The sequence below is a fragment of the Seriola lalandi genome, unplaced genomic scaffold (assembly GCF_002814215.2).
Source record: "Seriola lalandi dorsalis isolate HSWRI2012SDOR001 ecotype SW California unplaced genomic scaffold, Sedor1 jcf7180002054376, whole genome shotgun sequence".
Taxonomy (NCBI): domain Eukaryota; kingdom Metazoa; phylum Chordata; class Actinopteri; order Carangiformes; family Carangidae; genus Seriola; species Seriola lalandi.
This window is the reverse complement of record NW_019524929.1, coordinates 137,935-165,434: the sequence shown is the minus strand read 5'-3', so window position 1 is coordinate 165,434 and position 27,500 is coordinate 137,935. Positions and strand designations below refer to the sequence as shown.

Sequence of the window (27,500 nt, the reverse complement as noted above, 5' to 3'; positions counted from 1 at the left end):
TAGATTTCCTCGACCCACGTCACTGTACCCATGTACCTCTGTTTTCTCTCTGCTCTTCCTCTCGCTTCCTTATCTGTGGTCCAGACTTCCTCTACAACTCCCCCCCCTCCCTCTCTCTCTATCAGTCCCCCTCTTTCTCACAGACCTTCCTCTGTTTTTGCGCCAGTAGTTTTCCACCGGAGGAGGACAGAGCACCTCTCAGCCCTGGCCTTGCTAACACTACAGAGGCCCCGCGTTATCGTAGTATGTGTGGGCAAGCGTGCGTGCGTGTGTGCGTGTGGTGTGCGTGTGTCCATTGCTCATTCATAGCATTTCAGACATACCTTGGCATTGCTGTCCACTCATAGCCCACCATCGCCCCCTAAAGGGCAGAATTAACAACAAATGGACTTCTGCCCAAGTATCTGAGGAGGCTTTCTTTTGCAGCAGTTAATATAGAATTAATTCCAAATGAAAAAGTTGAACAGTTTTCTTACAGTCTTCTTACATCCTTATAAGTCCCTAAACTTTCTTTCTCAGCTAGACGGACACAGACACACAGATTAACTCTGCCTGACCCCCCCCCCCAACATATTAAACCAAGCTTGATACCATTTGGCCTTCTTCTATTCATCGCAGACAGAATGGGAGGCTGCAAAATGGGGGACAGGGTGAAAAGATTTGGGGCGTACAGAGGAGGAGGGGTCTGGGTGCAGGGTGAGAGAAGGGTGAACTACAGAAAGGGATTTGTGTTGAGAAATTAGCCTGGATGAAGAGCTCTGGTATATTATGTCAGCATTAAGAGACAGGAGAAAATAGAGGATTGGGAGAGGGGGGGATGGGCTAATTTTAAAAGAATAAAGGAGAGGCAGACGGAGGGAGGAGAGAGTGGACAGTGATGGATGAAGGGAGGGGAGAAGTTTGGAATTGAATAAGTGAGAAACGGCAGTGTTGACAATATTAAACGCTCTCATCCTACTAGGGCCAAAGGGATTCTCAGTGTCTTAACTATCACACTGGGGCATGCGTGTACAGATATATACACCCACATTTGCAAAATACTTGATGGTGCCAAGTGGAAGATGAATTTTCCAAGAATGAAGGTAGATTACATTGGAGGCTAATGTATAAAGACTTTTCAGTGCATATTAGATTGGCTTTTATGGAGTGTCCCACTAGTGAGCAGCTAAATCCATTAGAACCACTGACAGCTCCTCAGCCTGTGTGAAAGGAGGTGTGCATCTGCCATACCGCAGCAAATTAATAGGGTATTAAGTGTGCATGTCGAAGTAAAAGTGTGTGAGAGTGCGAGTGGAAATGTGATGAGTGCGCCTTGTGAGAACACAGTAAACCATCCAAACCACAGGCCCCCGTTGTGACATTCCTGTGTGTGCACACTTACTACTGATTACCTGCAGAGCAAATGGTGAGGGGGGGGGTGGGTTGCATCTGTTTAGTGTTTCAGTGGTGCTGACTCGCTCCATGAATGTGGGCATGTGTGTGTGTGTGCGCTTGTGAAACAAATATCCTCAGCGCTGACTCAGACGGTAGTGTGTGTGAGAAGTTTGCGACTCTGAACTCTAACCCCCTCGACCCCGGCTGCCAGTTTGAAACGCTCCCCAGAGAGACGGTGAAGGACAAGAGTTCCTGTGTCAGTTGTTTGACCGAAACCAGTGCGAGCTCAGGGGACAAATGGAGGAACGGCAGGGTTGTCAGGGAGAATGGGGAAAAAGGAAAGACGGATGACAGGAGAAAAGAGAAGAAGAGCAGTAGTACAAGGACAATGGCAAGTGTTGAACAAGTCACCTACTGTCATAACCACCACAGCTACAGCTATATTACTATTTTATGCCCTTACCACACACTCACACACACACACGTACCAAGACACACACACACACACACCTTGCCCACTGACGCAAAAGCTGGAATAGCTCCATAGTGAGAAACAACCACCTTCAACCTTCGCTGTTTACCCACACCTCAGTCACATGCAAGAAATCACACACACACACGTGCACGCACACACACACACGCACACACACACACACACACAGAGTCAAACACACAAGAGGCTCCAGTAGGCCTCGATAAACAGATGTGCTCATCAGCCTGAGGCATGAGACGCCCTGGATAAGGGTCTTCAGAGAAATCCCTCTCCCTTGAAAACATGTACACAGAGAGAGAGAGAGAGAGACAAACCAACACACAGGAAGAAGAAGCTGTGTGGAAAGTAGGTTTGAAACAGCGTGCACACCTGGCTCTCACTCTCACATGCCACATAGCGATCACATTAATGCGACTCTCACTCTTCCGAGAACTGCCGGTCCGAGGAGAGGGGAGACGCTGGGAAGTCTCCAGCATTTGAGAGCTTTGAGGAGCGGAGAAGGCGGAGAGCGTGAGGAGTGCAGAGGGAGAGGACTAGCGAAAGACGTGGGTTTGAGACTCTGGCCTAGTTCGACAGGGGCCAGAGTTTTCCCCACTTCTTCACTTGATAACATAATTAACTGCAAATAAAAGACTAATTCAAGCATAAATAAATCTGGACAGTCATATGAGCACACATATTACACACATCCACAGCAGCCAGGGCAGTGAAAGCTCCACAAGGGGTAAGGTACAGGGGTTGAAGGGGCCCTGTAGCCTTCAGGCATTCTGTCTTTGGGGAGGGAAAGGGTATAATTACACCCTATTCATTCCTCCTCCCCTCCTTTTCTAGAGAACACATTGGCCCCAGACCCCTAACAGCTTTTAATTAGCCAGACCAATGGAGGAGGGGAGGAGGAGGAGGAGGGGGGAAATGAGGAGGTGAGGAGAAGGATAAAAGGAGAGTTTTCTTAAAAGCGTGATCCATGAATGAAATTAGCTACAGAATCTGTTTTCAGTGGCTTTTGACAAGGCTGTGTTTCTGTGCGGAGGGCAGCCTCGCCACTAACAAGGACGCAGTGTGGGGGAAGGAAGGTGTATCCCATACAATTTTTAAAAGGATTCTTTCCTTTAGAGTGAACTGCCAAGCGGCTTGTTTTCTCTGAGTCTGTTATTACTGGTTTTACTCAAAGAAAACAAAGAAGAGAGGAACAAGATGAGAACAGAGATTATTTGGCCAATTAGGTTGCAACAGATGTTTCTTTCTTCCTTTCACTGAAACACTTGCCCTGGCAAACACACACATATACACACAAGCAAAGGTGTGCACACCTACACAGGAGTGTACGCACGCACAAAGAACCTTTTCTGAGAGAGAGCAGTGATCGGAGGGCGGTGATCATCCTGTTAGCCCTGGATAACAAGTGTAGAGCTGTGCTCAGCTAACAAAGCATGTTTTGACAGGTAGGTTAGCGCTAACTGATACACACACACACACACACACACACACACACACAGAGTCCAGGAAGGAGGGGTTAGAGGCCCACATTTGGAGCCAGTGTGTCTGTTGACTTGGCTAGAAGTGGGGGGGGGGGGGCTCCCAACAGGAGCCACAACAACAGGAGCCACAACATGCTTTGATGCCGGGGCACACACACTTAAACAATGGCAGACACACAGGAGCTGTTTTCTTGTCACTTTCACTCTCTACGACATGTTCACACACAAATACCAGCAATTATTCAGTCTAAGCAGATTAGAAGTTTTTTCCCCTGAGGATGTAATCGGAGTCGCGCGCAAATATCCGTCTTTCTTCACCCACTGGCTTTTGGCTGATCTCACAGCGCGAGCCAGCCATCCGTACGACACATGTACCAGCATAGCACGGCCTCACCTGCATCATGTTTACTTTACAGGGAAGACATATTAGTAATGTGAAACTAAAAGCGAAGATAGCAGCTTAAAGTTCATTCATTGCCTCAACAAATCCCTTCCTAATTGAGTAGTTTCTATATATTAACAAAGAGTCAAAGTTCTACTGGGGCAAAAAATTTAACACAACTCCCTGAATCCTACTTTTGTATTGTCACATAGCCCCATTATCACAATAGTGCAATGGGACTGTACAGGATTTATAGTTATTTTTCACCATCTCTCCATACTTCATTAGGACACTGGGGGAAACAAGGACGGGAGGTGAGCAAAGAGGAGACGGGAAGGCTGAAAAAGAGCCATAAAACTAAATGAAGGGTAAAGATGAAAAGGGAGAAAAGAAAGCGACAGTCTGGCTGTCTCCACCCACTGTGCCTCTGTCTTTGGTGGAATTGGAAAGAGATTGAGAGACAGAAATACAGACAGGGGGCTGTTATTTAAAATTTTGTCTACTTGTGAGAAGTGAGTCTCTGCTGAAGGCAACAGGAGGGCTCGAGTGAAAGAAAGGTGTGTGAGTGGGATGGTGGTAGGGTTTAAGGAGATTCTAGGTGTGTTCATCCAAAAAACAAAGTGAACAAGCCCAACCTGATCAGGCTCATTCTAAATCAGTCACAGTGACGGGTTTGCACAAGCACACTGGAACGCACCGACACATCCTTCTAGTTAGCTTCACCTGTGTGTCAAAACATGTTGTTTGTGTGAGTAAGTCTGGTTTCTGTTGCTGCACGTGTCGTGATTATTTTTATTTGTCGTCAACAGCGCATTTCTCTGAGCCAGGGTGTGTGTGTGTGTGTGTGTGTGTGTGTGTGTGTGTGTGTGTGTGTGTGTGTGTGTTGAACATGTGTGCAAAACAGTTGATCCCGGCCTCCGCAATTCATGTTTCTTTTCATTTTGTGAAGAAGAGACTTTTCCACTCTGGAGGAGGACATTTTTCAGTAACCTCTCTTCCTGTCTCCCTGCAGCTTCCTGTGGGATGAGTACACAGTGGAAGTGCGCATCAATGACTATCTGGACATCATCTGCCCCCACTACACCCACGGTGAGGTGTCATCGCATGTAGCTGAGCGCTATGTGCTGTACATGGTGGAGAGGGAGGACTACGATGTGTGTAAACCTCACTCCTTTGACCAGCTCCGTTGGGAGTGCTCGCGGCCCTTCGCTCTCCACGCCCCTGAGAAATTCTCTGAGAAGTTCCAGCGCTTCACACCCTTCACCTTGGGCAAGGAGTTCAGACAGGGAGAGAGCTATTATTATATCTGTAAGTATCAACCACTGGATTTTTGATTTTTTATCAACCTATTGGGAGCCTGAGACGGTTTCTTGTATTAAAGCTTTCTCTCTTTCTGACCTTCTCCAGCCAAGCCTATGCATCACCATGGACAGGACTGTCTGAGGCTGAAAGTGGATGTCGTCGGGCATAAAGGCTCTGGGAAAACTCACCTGGACAAACCCAAAGCAGAGGAGACAGGGAAAAGCTCAGATGAAGGAAAAGTGATGTTTCCTGCCACTGGAGGAGTGCACAACCCGTCTAATCGGCTCCCAGCAGGTGAGGATTCCTCTCCAAAATACCAGACAGATAGAAAATAGTCCCAGCAGTGTCGTGTCTAAGACAGGCCCAGCTGGGTGTGTTTACCCTGCCTGAATGATGAAATGTGAAACTGACTCACCCTCCCTTTTTCTTTCCTTAGATGACCCTGCTGTGATGGAGCCAAACGTCCAGAGGAGTATCGGCAGCTCAGGAGCACCGCTGGTTTCCTTCTCCCTCTTCTTTACCATGATCCCAGTCTTATTATCCTTGATGCTGCACTAAGGCTGCTGACCATAACAGAGACAATGCTAACTCAATGCTGGTCATTGGGACCATGAACACTAAGAAGTTTTTTAATACAGATTTTTTTTTTTCTTTTTATACAAGCATGATCAGTGCGTGTGTGTGTTGTGAGTGTGTGCGTGTGTGTGTGTGTGTGTGTGTGTGTGTGTGTGTGTGTGTGTGTGTGTGTGTGTGTGTGTCAGTGAGTGTGATGTGTTTGTTTGCGTGAATGTGGAAACGTGGATCGTTCCAAAGAAGAAGACCTCAAAGATGTTTTTTCTTACTTTATTACAAGGATGGATTTCTCATTTTTGACCATTTAAGATGCACACTTTTTTTCAGCCATGATGAACAAAACTGGAAGCAAACTGATCAAAAGACCTTATAAATTCACATCAGATTGAAAATGACAAGAGGAACACATTGTCCTCATTATGTGTTTTCAGATTTTTATACCATTGGTACATCCGTGCACTGTATTACTGATCTCAAACCGTCAATGTCTTTTTTCATTCTCTTCATGTAAAGAAATTATTGATTGTGTATTGGAAATGTTGTCGGCTACTGCCTATACATAATGTAGGATTGTTGTCATGTAGCACTCAGCTCCCTGTTATGTCTCTTAAGTCTCCTTCGAACTCACTTTGAGTCAGGTGCTGCAGTTTAGAAAGAGCAGAAAGTGTCTGACATCACATGTTTTTTTTAAATTGTAAAACTACACAAGTAAACAAATTGTCTAATCCAAACTAGTGGTTCTCAGCCAACTTATTATTATTTTTTTAACTCATTAAGTAATACTTACTGCATGCACAGAGTATAGAACCATTACAACTATAAAACAATTAATTTGGATCCTCATGTAAATCGTGAGTCATAATCTTGCCAATCTATTATAAGTTCTCATGTAAGTGGTTTGGAGAACCTAACACTAGCAGGAGTGTCAGGGAGCTGAGCCTCTTCTGTACTAATGGTTCTTCACTCATCTCTGCTGTCTTGGTAGTGTCATGGTATGATGGTACACTGGCTGATGTTTGCGATGCTTGTTCACATTGTCAAACCTCAAAGTGAAGGGACTTGCCACAATTTATTTACATTAGTTTTTTCTTGTCAAACATACTAGTGTCATTTTGTACATGTTTATATGTAAATTTGTACATAAAGAAAAACTATAAGAAACTGTTTAAGATGTGAAAAATCTTTAGTGAAATAAAAAAAAAATTGTGATGTAATAAAAGTATCTGTTTGGTTTTTATCAGCTATAGTGAAATTTATTTTTGCATTAACCTACTTTGGATCTTGAAATCCCACTCAGGGCGTTGAGATTTTGACGGATGACACAATATTTTAGCAAAGCTATCCATCTCCTACCCGATGAAATCTCTCCAGCCCCTTTCAGATTTCCACCCCCAGGTCTTTCCCAACCTCTATTTTCTCATCCCCTCTTCACTGCCCTCGCTGTCTTTCATCCCTGGTGACACAGCTTGCCCTGGCTTGGATTTCACAGTCTGAAAACCAAACACGAGAACCAAGAGGGGGACGATGAAGGAGCGATAGCGCGGGATAGTGCAGGGAGAGAGGCCCACAAGAAAACTGACAGCTGGGTGTGAAGGTGTCACTCTCGCCTCCTCACTCACACTCTTTTTCTCCTTTTTTTTTGCCCTTTCTTTTACTACTCTATACATCCCCTTTGGAGGGAGAGCTGAACATCCGTCTGCACAGTGGTATGTTAGAATGAAGAGGAGCAGAGTGCACAAACGTTCATACCTGCAAAATTCAGAGCTGACTGAAAACTGTCAAAAGTCGCCATCCCCTGTAAAACCATGCAACATATACATTCAAAACCAGAACATAAAACGGACTTCTTTGTTTTTCCATCATCACGTCATGGTTTAAATTCACTGCAGATGATCACACAGCTCAGAAATCTTGTTTCAATGTAGCACCCATGTATCTGCAGACTGGGGTTGATAATGCAGGACAACTTTAAACTGTGCCTGAAGGAACAGACCAAATATGGCAGTATTCACAGTTACATTACTCAGTTCATACGGCAATGTGTAAAGTTCTTTGAAATCATTTACTTGCATATACTGTAAAAGTAAAGATACAAGTACAAGACCTTCATTATGTTTTCTGTTTGCATAGAAGTAAAAGGGCATTAACAGAACTCCAGTATCCAAAGTCTTCTAACTATAAAAAATAGTTCCTGCAGTGTGAAGTTATTGACACATAGTTATATTATCACATAGCATCACATATAAATTGTCTATAAAGACAAAGGTTAGAAATACCTATCAGTGCTAGACAAAGAGAGACATTGTGTTTGTAACACATAAAGAAACTGGAAGTGCTTTACATAAAAGACAATTCACAAAAAGAAAATAAATTACAATTTAATAACAGAAAGATCCAAAACAAACCAGAACGGCAAACCTTCTGCAACTATACAGAATTGACATTAAAAATAATGAAAATTGGGTGAAAAAAGTCAAATGTCAAACAGATGCAAACTTTAAAAAAAAAAAAAAAAAACTAAAAGAAACTGAAGGAGAAGAAGTGATAAGATTATCCACCAGAGACAGTTGTTAAAGGTCAAGTCTGAGAGATGTTTTGAGAGAAGTGAGTGAAAAAAAAAAGAGCCTGTGGCGAGAGATTTGCAGCGACGGCACTGAAAGCCTCATCTATCCTTGCACATTTTAGGTGATTAGCATTAAATTCACCTGAACTTTGCTGAAAGGGAAGGTAGCGGTAGTTTAATGTTTTAATTCACAACTTTGAAAATGAATCATCTTCTTAATTTATGGATGTAAGTTCCATGAAATGGCACTCTGTCACCTGAATAGTTCACTGAGTAGCTGAAAAATGATAGATATGGAATGAAATTAAATGTTTAATTACATTGGTACCCTGCAGTTGGGTTTGTTTCAATTGTCATTTTAAACACTAAAAACATTGCATGTTGAATTTAGAAAAACCAATAGTATATGCATGTAATTATGTAAATGAGTGGGTCCAATCTTTTATAGATTGTGGCCCGCTGCTTGTGATCACTTGTTTAATTCAGTGTAGCAGAAACATGTTTCCTCTGTTAAAGGAGCACTCCAGCGTTTAAATATTACACTTCCATGAGGTTGGGGAGCTCAGAGAAGACAGATTAAAACAAGAATGGTCAAGATCAAGTAATGCAACCCCATGGAAACTTTCATTAGAGCCCTTGACCCTCACTATTCATCCCAATTTCACAATTTCCCCAGGCACCCAGAAACCAACCGGTACTTTTAAAGGGAAAAAGATTAGTTGATGAATCATTTAGCAGATTGACAGAAAAATAACTGGCAACCATTTTGATGATTGATTGAAGCGAAAATGTCAGAAATTCTCTGTTACCAGTTTCTCAAACGTGAATCTGATAGTAAGTTGAATATCTTTGAATATTTTTCATAATTTTATACACTGAACATTTGTTGGATGAATTGATATTGAAAATGATTGTTGGGGGCTGCACGGTGCACGGCTCACAGCAAGAAGGTTCCGGGTTCGAGTCCCGGCTCGGCCGTGGGATCTTTCTGTGTGGAGTTTGCATGTTCTCCCCGTGCAAGTGTGGGTTCTCTCCGGGTACTCCGGCTTCCCCCCACAGTCCAAAGACATGCAAAATGGGGACTAGGCTAATTGGATACTCTAAATTGACCATAGGTGTGGCTGTGAGTGTGAATGGTTGTCTGTCTCTATGTGTTTGCCCTGCGATGGACTGGCGACCTGTCCACGGCGTACCCCGCCTCTCGCCCGAAAAGATGCTGGGATAGGCTCCAGCCCCCCCCGCGACCCTACTAGAAGATAAGCGGTAGAAAATGAATGAATGAATGAATGAATGATTGTTGGTTGCAGCCTCGGCACAGAATCCTTCTGTAAGATGTCTGTTGCAAATGTCTTAACAAATGTATGATGAATAAAATTATGTAGACAGAAATTTCATGAGGTAAATCAGGGGCTATTGAGTTAATAAAAAGTTTAATCCAAATGACTTTGAACAATCCCTGCCTCTCTGACAGTCCTCCATCCATCAGCCTCCACTAACACCTTCCAGCTACCAAATGTTTGCGACGTGATGACGCAACGCGCAACGTACTCTTTCGTTTCAGCATCCCATTGGAGCAAATCCACCCCACCTAGCCAATCATAGTGCAGAAACCCTGAGTAGACTGTTTGCAAACACGGAAATACAGTGAGAGAGAGAAGGAGCACGTCAGCGTAGTTATAGTTGATACTTTATTTCATGCAACCGAAGCGTTCGTGATTAAAAGAAGACGCTGCACGTAAAATACCAAACCGGGCGCTGTGTTACATTTCTTTTTCTCCCGCTCTATGGATTTGTTGCAGCTTCTGTCATGGGCCTGCATCGTGTTCACAGTCGGGATGTTCTCGACTGGACTGTAAGTTGTATCGATGATTAATGACATGCAACATGGCAGTTTTACAGTCTCAGTTCTTCCTGTTACCTTTAATGTGGCTGGTGGAGAACACGAGATGGATTTTGGAGATGGCTGCTGGTTGCACTTTGGTTGTGTGAACTCATTTGATAAGGTTATTGTCTTTAATTATGTGTTCATTCACTCTTGCTCACTCTCTCTCTCGTGTGTGTGTGTGTGTGTGTGTGTGTGTGTGTGTGTGTGTGTGATTCTCTAGGACCGACCTGAAGAAGATGAGAGAATCCAAAAGTGCAGACAATATCCAGTTTCTCCCTTTTCTCACCACATGTCTTAAGTGAGTTTGTGTTTTTGTGTTTGTCCGCCATCCTTGATCTTTCTTTCTTTGTCCTGCTCGGCGCATCTGAAGCTTGTCTTGTTTTCATAGCAACCTGGGTTGGTTGTATTATGGGATTCTGAAGGCGGATCAGACGATCGTCCTGGTCAACGTTATCGGAGCTGTCCTCCAGTTCCTGTACATCATCATGTACTTCCACTACACAAAACAAAAGGTCAGCATGCATCTGCAGAAAACACATCACTGATGCTACATCCAACTCATTTCGGGTGTGAAAACATCTCGGCGTCTCCCTGTGTGTTTCTTTCAGAGGCTGGTGATGTCGGAGACTCTTGCAGCAGGGATTGTGCTGACCTGCGGCTGGTGCTACTTCACCATGTTTCTTCCGGAGGGAGAAATTCGGCTCAACCAGCTGGGCCTCACCTGCAGCGTGGTCACCGTCAGCATGTACCTGTCCCCGCTCGCCGACCTGGTACGGCTCACATGCACTACAGACGAACACAGCATACAGACAGCATGTACAAAGTCACATGAACATGCTTCTCTCACTGGTTTCACAGACAATGCAGAGACAAAATGCAATGTGCTTTTAATCTGGAATACAATTACTGTTCATCATTCAACAAAATTGTTATCATGATAACACAAATTCATTATCAAATAATATCAGCTCACATGCACAAAGTCATTTGCTATATATAAAACCTTTTTTTCCTCTGTTCAAAAAACCCGCTAAAACCCACTAACATCAGGCTTTTGTCAGCAATGGAAAAGTTACAATCGGCACTCACACCCTGGTCACATGACTCTACAATAGACTTGGGTATTTATCAGCTCCGGCTCCCGTCAGCATTGATGTAAACACAACACCCAGCTGACGTCTTTCTGAGCACAGACACTGTAAACAGACCTGACACGCTGCTGTCAAACCACAAACACCGCAGCTACACTCAAGGATGCAGGAGTGAGCTGCAACGCTGAAATTAGATTTAAAAACGCACAATCACCGTTTAAAGGATCTCACACAGAGGCTCCGACTTACAGGAGCGCCAACTCGTGACAGATCTGTTTTTATCACTCTAGTAGCTCACTCTTTCTCCCCCTACGACTGCATCTGTGTGTGTGTGTGTGTGATTGCTCCCTGCAGTTGTGTGTGTGTGATTGCTCCCTGCAGTTGTGTGTGTGTGATTGCTCCCTGCAGTTGTGTGTGTGCTCTCCGGGAAACTCAGCTGGCAGCGTAAAAGGAGTCAATTGCTTTTTTTAGTGGGTTTATCCTCGTTTAAAAATTAAAATTTAATTTTAATTTTAATTAAAATTTTATGTTTTTCTCTGTTTTCTGTCACAGTTAATTACTAGGTCTGTAAGACAAAACTAGCAAGTTTGTCACACATCAAACTTGTCACACTCTTGAAAGAGGATAAATATTGAGGTTAGAGAGTCATTGCATGGCTGCCTCTCTAGAAAAACCAGTCAGGTGACAGTTGCAACATTGTGCAGTCCATCATCACAAGATCTCTGAAATGCATTGTTCATGCTCTGTAGATAAAATCAGGAAATGCTGTAGTATTAATTTAAAAATGGCAAAAAGGTGACTTTTAATCATTTTTAAATAAAGAGTTAATTTAACCATTAAAACTACATTCATCCTTAAAATAGGAATTCATTCTGTACAGCCTGTCAATCATGTCTTTAGGAGGCAGGAGGGAGCTCTTATTTCTAAACAGTGTGTTGTTAAAGCTGTTTTCTACAAACTCCACAATATTCACTTAAACGCCAACTGTATTCAGTCTATACAGCTGTGGACAGCACGTTTTTTTGGTCTTCCTCTTCATGTCGGCTCTGCACATGCAGCTATTTACAGGTGAAGGAATAAATCCCCTGCCCTCTCTCTTTCCTTTTGTGTCTTCATATCATCCTTTGGTTCCTCTACTATCCTGTTTGTCTCCTTCCCCCCATCTGTGCCACAGCTCTGAATGACCCCCAGTCGGTTTCCTGCCTTTCTTTCCCTCATCTGTGTCTTCCTGTTATTCCCAGCCTCTGTCTGTTTGTGCTTCATCCCCTTGGTGACATTTTGTTTTCTCTTTACAGTTTATATAATATGATGTTGGTATTATACACTGTGTAAACCTAAAGACATCCTCATTAAGGCCATCTATCCATAAACATTGCAGCACATTCCAGATGTGCTTCTGGTATTTGAAGGGAAATTCCAGGTTAATACAACATTCACAGCCGTCATTCCTGTTGGTAACAATCACCAGATTAATTACTGAGATCTGGACATGTGGCGACATTGCTAAAAGGAAATCAAATGGAGGCATAAACTGTAATAGTCAAACAATCCTGCTTGTTTTAAACCCTGAAAGATGAAGGAAGGACAAAAAATTTATAAAAAAGTAAAAAATTGAATACATAAATAAATGCAAAATACATGCATTTTGGTAATACCAAATGCTATTTCCGTATTTTTACATTTATTTATTTATGCATTTCTACATTTTGTTATTTCTGTGTTTCTGCATTTATTTAATTATTAATTTATACATGTATTACTGTATTTCTACATTTCTACATTCATTTATTAATTTATTCATATATGTCTGTGTCCTTATGTTAATTAGCTCGGTGGTCCTACCTCGGTCTGAAGCCGGATCGGTTATAGCGATGCAATCATATTAACTACTACTACCTTGACTTGACTGGCACACAGGAGTTTTGCCTTTAGTTTGCTATTAGCCACTTAGCTAAACTGATGTTCAATTTAATTCAGTTTTATTGATATAGTGCCAATCTGAAGATATTTTATCTCAATGCACCTCACAGAGTAACCTCAAATATTGCAGAGAGAAACCTGACAGTTCCATCCACAGGCAGCACTTGGCAACAGTGGAGAGGAATAGACAGGAATAAACCCCTGACACCCTGAGTGTCACCCACTGAGTCTACTCTGCAAGTAGAGTACAGTTTTTAAATTTTATTTATTTATTTATTTTGCTGAAAACACAGAAACAGGGTTGATAAAACTGAAGCAAAACAATAAAGTTGTTGGCTGGAAAACCAAAAGAATGAGCTGAAAGACACTAAAACACTCCACAGAGCTGAGGGGAACTGCAGGGCAGATAATTCTGTTTGTTTGTCACCTCAAGCGATTCTTTACATTTCACATTGTAATTTGATGCATTGTAAATACAAAAACATCGATTAATGTAGCTTTAATGTTTATCTGTTAACTAATTGTTGCCGTCCTCCTCTTCCTCTCTTCTCTTTTAGGTAGAGATAATACGTAGTCGTAATGTGCAGTGCTTGTCCTTCCCCCTGACTGTAGCCACCTTCTTCACTTCAACCTCCTGGGTCCTCTACGGCCTACAGCTAAATGATAACTATATTGTGGTAAGAGATACATTTAAACACAGCTTTCAACATTTTTTCTTGATTGAAATGAAAACTACTATCCTTTATGTCTTTTTATTTCCTATTCATGTTCATTCCAGGTTCCAAACACACCTGGAATCTTCACCAGCCTCATCAGATTTTATCTGTTTTGGAGATTTGCGTCTGTCAATCAAAGCTCGCCTTCCTATAAGTCACTGCAGATATGAGGACATGAGGGCGATGGTTATGAAGACAGAAAGAGATGACAGATTTGTTGGCTGCAGCTCTCCCATCAGTCGTCTTGTCCTTTTAATAGAGCGAAACAGAGTCACATGACAAGGAATGAACTGTCATTAGGGTGACACCACTTATAATGTGGAGGTAATGTCTTGTGCTTCTTGTGGAGGTATACAAATGAGTACAGTAAACTCAATTAGGTGAAAAAGTTATGATGTCGATTCACCAGTTTTTTCTGCGGCTCTTTGTCAAACCTGTGTCTCCTCTCCATGTCTGTCAAGTGCCTTCAGTAAGGTCATGTTTGCCATTAAAGATCAATGGCATTTACTGACCAACAAACTTTCTCTGTTCACAATCCAATGAAATTGGATTCAATCTTCTTCACCACTTACGAGCCAAAGATTTTTGTGGAATTGTAACTTGTTGGCTGCTATTTTAATATTACATATTGTTTCTCTGTTCCCTGGTACACATGTATGAACGCTGTCCTATATAGTTTCATATTTTTCCCCACAGCCTGGTAAGGCAATGATGATTTCATACCTCTTCAGAGTTGGTATCACCATGTAGACAAAATATTGAGTCATATCAGTGGCAGTAAGTTATATTTGTTTATAAATGTTTTCTATATATTTTGTGTCTGAATCTTTTTGATACAGGATGTGTATTCTGGGCTTATGTTTAAGGTCATATATTGATTACTTATATTGTAAATTCTATTTTTATAAGTTCTTGTGAGATTAAATCAAATGCAAGACGAGATTAACACCACAGGATTTGTTTACAGAAATGAATGATTCTTATTTCTCTGGTGGCTGGTTGTCATGGGTAATAAAATTGTATTTTTTTTCCCTCATTATTACCTATAATAAGGACATATGTTATGCAAATTAAACAGCTGAGTGTCGGTGCTAATTCACTCACTGCTAAAGGATGTAAGATCTTTAAAGGGGCCATGTAAATAAATTTTTATCTTAACCATCAATTACTTTTCTTTGCTGATTGAATATTAAGTTGTGAACAAGGTGAAGATGAAACATTTTTGGTTACTCAACAAAGTGTGAAAGCCACACAAGACCCTTGAAGTGGGAGGGTTTGTGCTGTAGTTAGAAGGTTTTTGTTTTGGATGCAGTAATGAGCTTACATGCAGATGTGTGGAGATAACTGTGTGTGTGTGTGTGTGAGACAAAAGCCTGTTTAATGGTGTAGCAGTGCGAAAGAGCTTGTTTGTGTGAGTATGTTGATACAGAGAGGGCAGTGGTGGGAAAGGCCACGCCAGAGGTTCTCATCTTGTGTGTTTGTGGGTGTGTATGTGGGTGTGTGTGTGTGTGTTACATTGGCCTCTTTTCCTGAGCTCAAAGAGCCTGCCCCTGAAAGAGCACACACAGACACAACACAGCATTGTGCTGGAATTGAGTGTTTTGCAGGAGAAAAGCTAAGCTGAGAAGAGTGGGAGTGTGAGATAAGTGAGCTATAGTTGAAAGAGAGAACAAGAAAGAAAAGGGGAAAACTTTGAGCAGCAGATGAGAAGGCAGAGAAGAAGAATGTATAAATGAGATAGAGGTAGGAAACACTAAAACCAGGGACAAGAATAAAAGAATTTCATGGAGAGATGCAAGTTTGTCTTGTTCTATAGTCAAGCGCCACGCTAACAGCTAGCTGTTATGCTGCATGGTGCTTTGAGCTAAATGCAGAAGTAGGCCTGCTAACGTGCTCACAATGACACTGCTACCTGTTTAGCATAATGTTTTGCATGTTTGCCATCTTAATCCAAGGTGTAAGCATCATAGACTGAATAAAGATGGAAGTAGCATCTGTGATGTCACTCATAGGTTTATGAAGAGCGGCTTTGAAGCTCACAGTGGGCTGCTCACCCGTTGCCATCATGCCAGTACCTGACTCCGCCCAACTCCTAGCTAATTTAAAAATGGGTGAAGAGGAGGTTTGCGAGACTTCGATGCATACCGGCTTGTGGCAGGCATATGCTCATCCACCTGTCACTCAAAGTGGCATGCCCTAAATTATGCACAACTTTAAGCCTTAGACAAACTTAAACGGGTGAGTTATACAAAAATTAGTAAAGTTGTGACGAAGGAGGAAATTAGCTGCAGAGACCAAAACCATTTTCTGTACCAGACTGTAAACATGTTTATTTCTGCTGTAAAGTTGGGTATTTTAACATGGGATTCTATGGGGATTGACTCTTTTGGAGCTTGCCTCAAGAGGCCATTCGAAGAAGTGCAGTTTTTGGTACTTCCTTGTTGGCTTCATTTTTCAGCCTCGGAGGTTGCCGCTTGGTTAGCATGCTTACATTTTCTAATTAGCACTAAACACAAAGTACACAGAAGACTCCTATCTTAAGAATAAAAGATTTCCATGGATATGTCTTGTTAAGTTATGACGTAAGTTCAATATAAAATGTTTTTATTAAAATAATGGGACAGGATTGTGCGTCAGAGTCTTCAGGTCTGCTCTTGACTTGGGATAAACAGTAATCCAGCGTGCTCCGATAAACCAAGATGAAGTCACTGATAAGGTGGGGGCCTTATGAAATGAAATTAGTCACTTCGCAGGAAAAGGAAGGCAGGGGGAGTTTAGCTGTAAGAAAAATGAGTAAATGATGATTCCAGGAGAAGATACAGGCGTTAGGTGTTGTCCGTTCTTGTGGTGAAACGAGATAGACATCAATAAGGTTGGATGGACAATGCATGGAGTCAGATAGACTGGCCAGACACACCCCTCATTAGAAACTGTGGCTTTATTGTGAAGAGACAACATGTGAAGTGTTAGACAGGAAATCAAAGCATGGCCCTCAAGCTGTTGTGTACACGTCTTTGGTTGACAGCCAAATAGTAACATGAGGCCTATGTTTTGTATATGAGTGTGTGGGTTGGATGGGGGGGGGGGCAGGCGGGGGATAATCAGCTGAACAATGAGTACAACTCACAAACAGGATCCCTCTGTTTCCTGAAGTAGAGACTGTCTCCTTAAACAACAGACACACACAAGCTGACTCTTGTACTTTTGCATACATCCTCTAGGCCTCCACACATTGCACGTGCACTGTGTTGTCTCTTATACAGACACTCTCTCACAATCTCTGCCCAACAAACACCATGTGTGCATTCAGATGTCTATTTTTGTCATTATGGGCGACTTCTCATCTGTGGGGTTTGTTTCCCCAGTAATTACACACAACAAAGTCTCTGCTTGCATGCAATCTGCAACCAGAAAGTGTGCATACTCAGCATATGAACACACACACACACACACACACACACACACACACACACACACACACACACACACACACATACACACAACATATACACAGCACACTGGGAGGCAGTCAGCAGCCTGTGCACTTTCTGCCACCAGTAAAAGCACACCTGTCCCAGCTGCTGTTTTGAAGCGAACAAGAGAGAAAGAAGGAATGTGCTTCTCTCAGTTTTCCTGACAACCCCTCACCCACCGCAGTCATCTCTGTCACAGTCCTCCCTTGACTTATTTATCTAATTATTCCCATGGACAGCTATTGTTCCTCCTATTCTTCCACACTGTCATGTCATTTATCTCTTTCTCACTGTTGTTTTTTTTTTTCTTTATCGTTTCCTGAATCATATCTCTTACTCGTGTCACCTTACGCCTTCTCTTGCTCAATTTATCAGTCTTCTCCTTCACCTTTCACTCCTTGACTTGGATGTCCCACAGTCCTGCTCATACATTTATGACATTGTCATACAGTTGGCTGCCATGTTTGTACACTCAGATCATCTGCAGTGATAATCAGGCCTGCCTCTTGAAACTGTCAGCCAGTCTAAGATTTATATAGAGTTTACAAGCAGAAGAGCCGTCTCTCTTCAAGTGTTTTTGATATGCGGGAGACTGCACATAGAAGTCGCTCCATTAACATTCATACATAATCTCTCTGTCATAGCTTTTTATTGGTGTATATGCATATTCATGCACTCCCTTGTTTGTAAATGCAGTTGGCGCTGTAGGTATTTATAGGAGAACCATGTGCAGGGAGCAGCAAGTGACTTTCTATCCCCAGTTTTACCAGGTTCTCCGCCTTTGTTTTGATTTTGTAATCAGCATTTTTCTCCTCGGGGCCTGGAGGCTGCACAGCTGAGGGGCTCACACACGAACTCAATGCATGCATCGTAGGTTACACACAAAGACCACCTTCCTTTTTCTGACACAAACACAATCACACATACAAAAATGTGACTCTTCAGCTCTTTTGCTGCTGCCAGTTGGTGCTAAAAGACCTTTGCTCTGTACTTCTGCCACAGAAATAGATAAACAGGCAGAACCTCCAGTGTGTCCTAAGGCTTTGAGTGTTGTTCAGTATGTCCTGTCTCAGTCTTCCAAATTTTTTTGCTCCCTCCTCCTTCATCCTCTTCCTCCTCCTCCTGTTTCTGCCGCCCTTCAGAATGGGAGCAGTGAGCGAAGTGATATGTGGACAGCCAGTCATTAAGCTGTCAGAGGACAGCCTACGGACCAAAACAGTGTCAGCAAGGATGAACATTTTCACCTTTGATATAAATCATGTCAGGTATCACCAGCAGACTGTGTTTGAAACCAGTGGATCTGACAACAGCAGCATTACAGGCACAATATTTAATTCAACTCATTATCACTCATCTATCACTGTGCTAGTTTCAGAAGTTAATAAATACATTTGGATCAAACTCACAAACTTCTTATTCTATTAATTCTTATTCTAATTTCTAATACTTATAAAGTGAAAACGGCCACGAAGCAGATTATAGTTCTGAAGACTACAACTAAAAATCAAGGCAAGCAGGTGTTACAGGACAGTGAAGGACTTTATGGAGAGCTAATGTTTTTCCAGTCTAAAAATGACACAGACACTCACACAAAAATACTCACAGAGCCTGTGGGGCTTTGGTCCTGTCTGAGCACGCTTGCTCACTTTGGCATCCATCCAGAACACGCACATGTGGCAGGTTTTTGTGTGTGTGTATTTGGAAATGTGGATTTGGAAGTGTTTTTGAATGGCAACCATTTAAAGTGGATTTGGATTTGATTGAGTGGGTGTGTGTGGGATTCAGTGTAGTTGCAGACTAAAATAGTTTTGGTGATGTTGACAAACTTCATCCATTGGTGGAGATCCATTTTTTTGATGATTTCTCAGACTTTTTTTTTTTTCTCTTTTGGAAAAAGTGCAAACCACAGATGGAGCTTGTGGAGGCTTTTATGTTGGGGGAGAGTTGGCGTCTGTTTGTGTATGTACTGTAGGCAGAACATACACGTCCGTTGTGATGTGCAGAGGTGCTGAGGAAAGACAGGAGACACAGCTGTTCAGGGGACTTGGAGTCTGTGCTTGCATTAGCAAACATTTCTGCAGCTTCCTGCACTGTATGCACATTTGAAAGTTTGCTACACCTCATTGCGTGTGGAACTTATTCTGCATGGCACTCAGCATTTTTTAGCAGTCAAAGACAACACATCAAACAAAACTTAATTGGCCAGTCAAATACTGTAGTTTCATCATAGTTAATGACTCCAATATAAAACATTCAAAGACTAACAAAAACGGTAAAATATCTTTTAATTACACTTTCATTTGTATACATCTGAAATTATAAACTTTTATAAGCCTTTCCCCATTATTAGTACATACTGTAGTGTAGTTGCTTATTCATCTTTTGACTAACTTTGTCAAAAAACCCCATCATTAAATAATTTCACAAGGACAATAATTCTAATTCAGGTAAATTTCACGCCCACACGTTTGCGTGCAAACACACAGAAAAACACCGGCCTAACCTCTGTAGGGAGGAGTTGTGTCAGGTAAACACGTGTAAAGACATTACGCAACCACTGGGACCAGAGCCCTGTGGAGATGGTGTTAGAGTGAGAGAGGAAACATTTCAGTTGATGATTTTTCTATGACACATCTTGCACTGAAGTTTACCCCTGTTTAGATTAATAGTGAGCTCCAATGTGGTATTAATGTTGGTTTTGTAGTTTTGCTTGTGTGGTGTAAATTCAATGCGGCTAACTGTAATTAATATGTTAGACTGTCTTTAATTTTGTAAGTGCATTCTGGGACAATTAATGAAAACCAGACTTGGCTGATCGTTGCACATGTACATTTTAATTATTTAGATGGGGGGGGGGGGGGTTCTTCCAGGTGTAAATCAGTGAGTAGCACAAGGTTTGGCTCAGAGGAACCAAGCAGTGGTTGAAAGCTCTTAACTTGTGATGTCTGACGTGTTATCACAGATTTGTGGTCAAGTCAGTGTTGACACATCTTGCACCTGTTGCTGGCTAAATCACTTTTTTCCACAGAAGACAGAGGGGGAAAAAAATCAAAGCGCAAACAATGTCGCCCCCTAATGGCAAACCTTTAATGTTGCGGACTCCGACAGCAAACAGATTGCAACAGCTCCCTGTTATTGTAAAACGATAATGACAAATGCACAACCCCTCTGGCGTTACACAATATCTGAACTTGACTCTTTTACCTTTGTGGAACTTCCCCATTTGTCACCGTCTGGGTCATAATTGCTTGTTAAAACAAAGTAATAACTACCAGTAAACTGGCTCACCTCTCTTGACTTGTCTTCTGTTCACGAATAATAAAGATGTTGAACTCTTAGCCCCTCTCCAGTTCCGTATCAGCTGTCCTAAGGTTTGCCCTGGTTCTGAACAGAGTAGGATTATTATATTTAAACCTTGTGGCACAGAAGATCCACTTTACCTGTTGAAGCAGCTCTGGCACACTGCAGTGATTAAGGGAACACTTGCCCTCACTTGCAGTCTGGCACCACGCACTCATAGACATCAGTTCTTCCGTGACACTTAAACAAAGAGAGTCTGTCTTTATAATCCCTAATAGAGTACTGTCCTGATGTTTACAGTCAGTCAAAATGTGACAACTTAATAGCACATGACAATTAAAACGACAGTTGCATTTGACACGATTATAATTTTGGCTGCAGGGTGGTGTGCTGAAAATAAAAGAGGTTTAGAACTAAGAGAGTTCTCCGTGATTGCCAGTGAAGGTTAGAATTCAAAAGTTGCTGTCAGCACTTAAAAAATAGGAAGTCATAGACTAAAGAAAAAGTTTCTGCCTTAACTGTATCAGGGGAGCGAGTGATGAGACAGTAGACAGCCACTCCTGTTTCCAGCTGCTTTTGTTTCAAGAGAGCAGAAAAAAGGCAACATCACAGCATTTACTGATAATACTGTAAATACAAAATGTTCTACAGTTCACTTCATAGCTTCCAGTGTGGCCATTATTTGACACAAAGTGACTCCATGTTACAGTTATCAGTCATTTATTGTGTTTCTCATGACATGATAGAAACATTCTGCCAGCAAGGCAAAGTCTTCATTTGTAGATTCTGATTTCTGAGATGCTACAGTCTAAAGTCATTCAAGTGCTGTTCTGTAACACAAGTGGAGGAGTCTGGACAAGTTCTTCAAGACAGGACAAACACACACACAGACAGACACACATCAGAAAGCATGAAAGTCACAGCCAGAGATCTCTCTTTCTCTCTCTGAAAACACACACACACACACACACACACACACACACACACACACACACCAGAAAATCATACCATATATCAAAATACAGTCAGAGTCAGTTGATTTGAAAATATTAGAATATAGACAATCTCTTGAATTGAAATGATACATACCTGGGCTCTTACATTCCCCAAACATAACTGTGAATCAGTTTAGTCAATTACTAATTGAGCTACTGTCAGTTGCAGTAGGAAAACCAAAAGCTATACAAAAAAAAAAAAAAGTCAAATTTAAAGTCAACCAGAGCTCTTAAAACAGACCTACTTCCATCCACTTCCTCTAGCCGATCATTAATATGTATGTGCAAATCACTCAAACACCACAGTTTAATAGTGGACAAGTAGGCCACCTACATTTTTAACTTTTGTCAGAATGTAAAACACTGAAATGTATTCGCATGTTTATAAGTCAACCAGCATGATGAGAACATTATTCTTCAGAACCCTTTTTTTTTTTTTTTTTTTTTTTACTGTCGTTTCATTTCTGTTGTAATCTGAAAACACGGAGGCAACTGTGAGCATGTTTACCCAGCCGAAATGCCACACGAGTCCTTTTGAAATGCAAAACAGTGACTATATAAAATTCCAACTGTTTAGACACAGAGACACGTGATCCTGACTCGAGCCAGCAGAACTTCACAATTCAACAACCGAGGAATATTCACATTCTCTAATTCTGCATTATGTACACATTTTTAACACTTGTTGAAGCTACATTAAAAATTAAGATAGAAAATTAGACATACAGTACATCTGAGGTGCTTTTACAAGGTGACAGTCAGTTATCTGCATATATGTAAGTTATGAATCCTAGTTACACTTGCATGCAACTTCTGTTGTCCGGTCATTCTGGGACAAATTAAGACAAGTGTAAAGGGAGAGCAAATTTTTCTTACACTGCAAACCGATTTTTTTTAACCTGTTATAAAGGTGTTTGACTCACCCTGTCAACAGATTTCTGCATAGTCTAAAATCACTTCAGCCACAATGTCCATAGTCGAGGAGAAAGAAAGCAGGAAAAGATGATAAATAAATCAAGCCAAAAGAGAGATTTGATATTTTCAGGTGCAAATGCAAAAGATCAGATATTTATAGTCAGATAAGGAAAAAACGTAAACATATTCAGCAGTGACAGTTCAATTCAGTATCAAAGGCAATTAATCCTCAACCCACATAAAGTGGTGAATATAAACCACCTTTAACTCTATAGACATGAGACAAACTTTGATCTGTGAGTGAACTGTCTCCTCATTTATTTACTCAGATTTGTTGCTCGTGTTTGGATGGTTACCCTCCGAGGCGGCGGCTCCTCAATGCTCCGATTGGCCACGAGATCCTGCAGCTGCAGCGCTCCTCCGCCGATGAAGCAGAAGGCCGGACACACTGGAGCTGAGCAATCCACGTGTCCCTCCCACAGGATCCGCAACGAGTGGGCATCATAGAAGGTGACTCGTCCTTTATCACAGTCCAGACACACTCCTAGTCGGGGAGGCAGAGGAGCAGTATGAGGGTGAGGCAGGTTACTGTGGCTGCTGCTGTGGGAGTGGACTCCTCCATGGCTCTGGCTGTCCCCCTGGCTCTGACTGTGACCATGTCCTTGAGGAAGCAGGATCTTGCCCATGCCAATGGTGAGGAAGCAGAAGGGAGGGGAGTCCTGGCCGTCCTCCGCCCCGCTGTCATGACCACTGTCTGGGTCACAGCTTGTGGGAAGGCAGAGGGGAGGAGAAAATATGGCTGAACAAGAAAGAAGCTAAATGAAGGATGAAAATGCACCTTATGAATCTTAAACTATATGTTCAAATACATTAAGACCTGAAGATGTGAAATACTCCACTGCTCTTACTACGAACTGTTAGAATAACTGTTAATAAGGAAAACCACAGCTGGCATAAGCAGAGTGAGAAAGAAAATACAATACATGTTTTAGAATTACAAAAAAAAAACAGAATCAGAAAGTGAATTAGTTCTTCTTCTGATGTTATCAAGTGTTACTTTCTCTGGTTGAACCCTAGTGGGAATCATCACCTGACTCTACAGTTCCACTCAGAACGTTTCCGCATCTTCCCGTTTACTGTTTCAGTTTAACGACCTATAACTTTACCGTTTTGTTTCAGTCTCGCGCTCATCAGTCCCGTCGATAGCAGCAGGTGATATTATGTCAGTGTTGTATTAAAGGTTGTTCCACTGACCCCGAGTGGCCGAAACATCAAGAAAAAAATCAAAAAATTCTGATGGAAAAATCTGACAAAAGTTACAATTCTGGCATGGCTCGTAATCCGATGTATAGGATGCATGTCAGTGAATGAACTTGCATCAATAAGAGCATTTATCAATATATAAATCCTATTCATATCTCGTTTTCTTTTTCGGTGCAGTACATTTGTTTTCATAAGAAACACTGTGGGTTCCACAGTGTTGTATATTTAGGATAGTAAGATTTAGTTACCGAGGGCTGGCCATGTCCTGAGGGAGATGGAACCACTCTTGTAGCTTAGTCTCCTGCCCTACTCCCACCTGCAAGAGAGAGAAACAGAAAGACAGGAAGCTTTAGTCACATCCACTTTGAGTCAGCATGTGAGGTAAAGCTGATTCCATAATATATATATATATATATATACAGCATAATATCAAAACAACTGCCCTACATTACTTCCTCTCACCTTTACCAGGTAGGACCCAGGCTCCACAGAGCATGCCCAGTAGTGTCTGCCTTGAGTGACAGCCAGGTCGGCCACCAGCAGGTCAGAAGTCAAGTGGCAAGAGGTGAGCGTGCGATCAGCAGCCTGCAGGAGGGCGAGGCCTGGCACACTGCGGGCGTAGGTTTGGCCTTTACCCAGTGCCAGCCTGTCAGCATGCAAACCCCAGCGAGAGTCCAAGGAGAAACTCAACACTAGGAGGAGGAGAGAGGAGAGGAGGCGTAACAAGAGGGAACAGAGGGGTAAAGAGGGAGAGATAGCAAGGTAGGTAAAAGGAGAGGAGTCGGGGGGAGGAAGGATTAGATCCTGAAACTGAGACAGACTCAGACTACAGCAAGTCTGAACACATCATGGAAAAAGAGCTAAAGAGTAGGAAGAGACGCTGGATAAGAGGCAGTTCCAGAGAAAAAGGTGTATCCAAGAGAAAAATAGGAAGTGACTTGAACAGTCAACATGAGGAACAGAGCAGAGCTAACATTAGCTCTAACTGCAAGTCAGATAATGACTTTGATTTAATGTTTTTTTCTAAAAGGATGAATGTGTAGAATAATAGCAAGAGATACAATTGACAATATAAACGAACAGTGAAGAATTTTTGAAAGACAGACCTGCAGCAAGAGAGACAGAAGCAGAAAGAGCCTGACTGGGATGAAACTGGAATGCAGAACAAAAAAAGGAAGGTTTGGTGAAGATGCTAAAATAAAAAAACAAGGTGGGGATGGAAGAAATAAAGGGATGGAGAGAAAAGAATTGTCAAGATTAGTCAATCAATTGAAAAATGACAACACTGGAAAAATATTCAAATCAAAATACTGTGTGTTTGTACTTTTTGCAATGAATGAAATGTAAAAAAAATTAAACCTGTTTATGTCACATCATAGGGTTACATATCTCACCAGGTGCCGGTGGAGTGTGGAGGTACACCTCTTCACTGTACTCTCCAAACCCGGCCTTGTTACATCCTCTCACCCTGAGCACATACACACTGTCCATCTGCAGTCGATCAATCACGGCACTGATCCCTCTCACTTCATCCAGACGCAGCCATGCTATCAAAGAGTTGGGGGATCTGGTGCCGCCCCATGCCGCTCCAGCTCCTCCTGCTCGTCGCTGGTATTCAACAGAAAAGTGCCACGCCGGGGCCGAGTCCTGAGGGAGGCGCCAGCACAAAAAGAGCTGGTCATAGGCTAATGTCTTCTGAGTGTCAATGACTGGAGCCAGTGGGGCTGTGGAGGAAATAAAGCGATGGAAAGATACAGGTTACATATACTGAGATTCCAAAAGAGGCACCATGTCACTTTTGAATGGTTCACATCACAGAAACAAAGAAGCTCACCACGTATGAACTCCAAGCTGTTGATGAGCTTCACCTCTTTGGATGCGTCCAAGTGAAAATGTCTGAAGGAGGGATCGGCAGCGAGAGAGAAACACTGCAGGTTTTCTATGGCCTTCACCAGCCTGGAGGGAGAGAAACACAGTGACAGAATGAAGAAGAGAAGAAACAAATGTGGAAAAAAAAAAACTAACTAAATCTAACCCATTAATTCCTCCCAAGTTCAGGATTCAGCTGAGCATGTGTTTGCTGCAGGTACCTGTTGTGAGTGATTCTGGCAGCCTGCACGAAGCAGGGTGCATCGGTCTCTTTGAGCAGCTCCTGTGTGTAGGCCATCAGACCTGCGTGTTCCAGCAGCCCACGCCTCTCAGAGACCTGAGCGGACAGGGCCTCCTCCCTCCTGCTGCGAGATCCCTCCAGGGCCAGGACCAAAGCCGTCTGACGCTCGGCTACAGCCGCTCCCAGCTCCCGGATACAGTGGGTCAGCTGCTGCAGAGCTGCTGCGCTGTTAGCCTACAGACAGACAGACAGACAGACAGACAGACCGACAGAACAGACTCCAATGAGCCACTGAGTGAAGAGGCAATTACAGATTGGAAATGACAACACAGAGACAATGGTTTGGCTATTGCCAGTACAAGAGTGCGCCATTGCACTAGAGCCCCAGGCCTCTAGAGGGCATAATAATACTACCTGCCCCCACAGTTGCAGTTGTAATTACAGTAAAGTACCAGGGGAGAGACTGGGGATGGCTTCCTATTGTACTAAAGCTCAATAAAAAAGCTGTTTCCTCTAAACAAGACACGTTTGCTTTTTGCAAGGAAACATAAATTAAATTCTAAGCCAACACATTGCCCTCAAACACTAATGATTGGTTGTGTAGACCACAATATAGTGTATGACGAATTCTGTCCCGCTCGTACAAAGATAACGAGGAAACAGCTGCTTTGACAAAGCAGAGGTAGAACAAAACAGAGAAAAGCTGGTTCACCTCCATCTGTTTGATGGCAGCTTCCAGTTGTGTGATCTGGCTCTGTATTATGTCCTGATTGGCCAGGATGAAGTTGACTTCCTTGGTGACCTTGTCCTGTAAGACCAAAACAAAAGTAAACATTTCAAAGCTGGATCCTGATCAGGATCCTGACACAGTACAAACAGACTTCACACAAACGTACCTTGAGGGCCTGGTAGGCCTGTGCTATCGGTAACACTTTGTGTCCATGGTGGACACGTCGAAGCTTGCACAGTGGGCACAGCAGCCTCTGGCAGTTACGGCAGTACCACTGCAGTCTCTCTTGCTCATGGTCTGAGCACACTAGGACCTAGAGCACAAACGAGGATTAAGGCAAAGTGAGAATAGAGGAAAAGCTCCTGTATGTCACGTTCAAAACACAAAAGCAGCCAAACCTTTGGCCTAAAGTTGTTGGTGGGTAGAATGTGTTCGTGCTGAGCTCGGGGTGTTCCCCAGGGGTGGTAGAGTTTGAAACACTCATTGCAGAAGTTGGACTTGCAGTCAGCGCAGCCTTTAGTGGCCTCCAGAGACTGGGGAGGCTTACAGAAACCACACATGATGGCGACGCTGCCCAGACTTACTGTGTGCCTGTACCTAGAGGGCAGACAAGGGGCACAGGGAGATAAGGGTGGTGCTAGTGAAGGGCGGTAAAGAAAGAAAGCAAATAAAGATGGAGGAACTTGAGCTCATCTGGGTTTGCCCTGCTCTCTTTTCAGTAGTTAGGGAGTTCAACTCTTTAAATGCCTGACCTGGATACACCACCAGCAGCTGTCTTGTTAGTGCATTCTGCGCAGTAAAACATGCACCGTCACACTCTCCTGCCCAAAACAACCTCTGCCTGGGGAGGGAGCAGCTGCACTTATCATACTGCTGTGTGTGAAACTGGGAAACTGCCTATCCCCATAACCCCCCCCGCCCCCCCCCCCCCCCCCCC

The 27,500-nt window shown here is 42.7% G+C and overlaps 3 protein-coding genes across 3 annotated transcripts in view; 2 read left to right on the top strand and 1 right to left on the bottom strand.

The window, feature by feature from the left end:
• Positions 1–6,821, top strand: part of efna1b (ephrin-A1b) — an 11,269-nt gene extending 4,448 nt beyond the window's left edge. The window contains exons 2-4 of the mRNA XM_023408929.2: positions 4,740–5,035; positions 5,135–5,323; positions 5,466–6,821. Coding sequence (XP_023264697.1) covers positions 4,740–5,035; positions 5,135–5,323; positions 5,466–5,587 — 607 coding nt within the window. The 3' untranslated portion in view covers positions 5,588–6,821. The remainder of the gene's footprint in view (positions 1–4,739; positions 5,036–5,134; positions 5,324–5,465) is intronic.
• Positions 6,822–9,792: 2,971 nt separating this feature from the next.
• Positions 9,793–14,942, top strand: slc50a1 (solute carrier family 50 member 1). Its single transcript, XM_023408888.2, has 6 exons — positions 9,793–10,017; positions 10,271–10,348; positions 10,439–10,562; positions 10,659–10,820; positions 13,619–13,738; positions 13,840–14,942. The coding sequence occupies exons 1-6, from the start codon at positions 9,950–9,952 to the stop codon at positions 13,945–13,947; spliced, it is 660 nt and encodes a 219-aa protein (XP_023264656.1). The 5' UTR covers positions 9,793–9,949; the 3' UTR covers positions 13,948–14,942.
• A 6,311-nt stretch (positions 14,943–21,253) lies between these two features.
• The window catches only part of trim46a (tripartite motif containing 46a), a 9,411-nt gene continuing 3,164 nt past the window's right edge, over positions 21,254–27,500 (bottom strand). The window contains exons 4-12 of the mRNA XM_023408882.2: positions 26,962–27,160; positions 26,730–26,876; positions 26,546–26,641; positions 25,814–26,067; positions 25,558–25,679; positions 25,118–25,447; positions 24,186–24,415; positions 23,972–24,039; positions 21,254–23,225 (exon numbers count right to left, since the gene is read on the bottom strand). Coding sequence (XP_023264650.1) covers positions 22,778–23,225; positions 23,972–24,039; positions 24,186–24,415; positions 25,118–25,447; positions 25,558–25,679; positions 25,814–26,067; positions 26,546–26,641; positions 26,730–26,876; positions 26,962–27,160 — 1,894 coding nt within the window. The 3' untranslated portion in view covers positions 21,254–22,777. The remainder of the gene's footprint in view (positions 23,226–23,971; positions 24,040–24,185; positions 24,416–25,117; positions 25,448–25,557; positions 25,680–25,813; positions 26,068–26,545; positions 26,642–26,729; positions 26,877–26,961; positions 27,161–27,500) is intronic.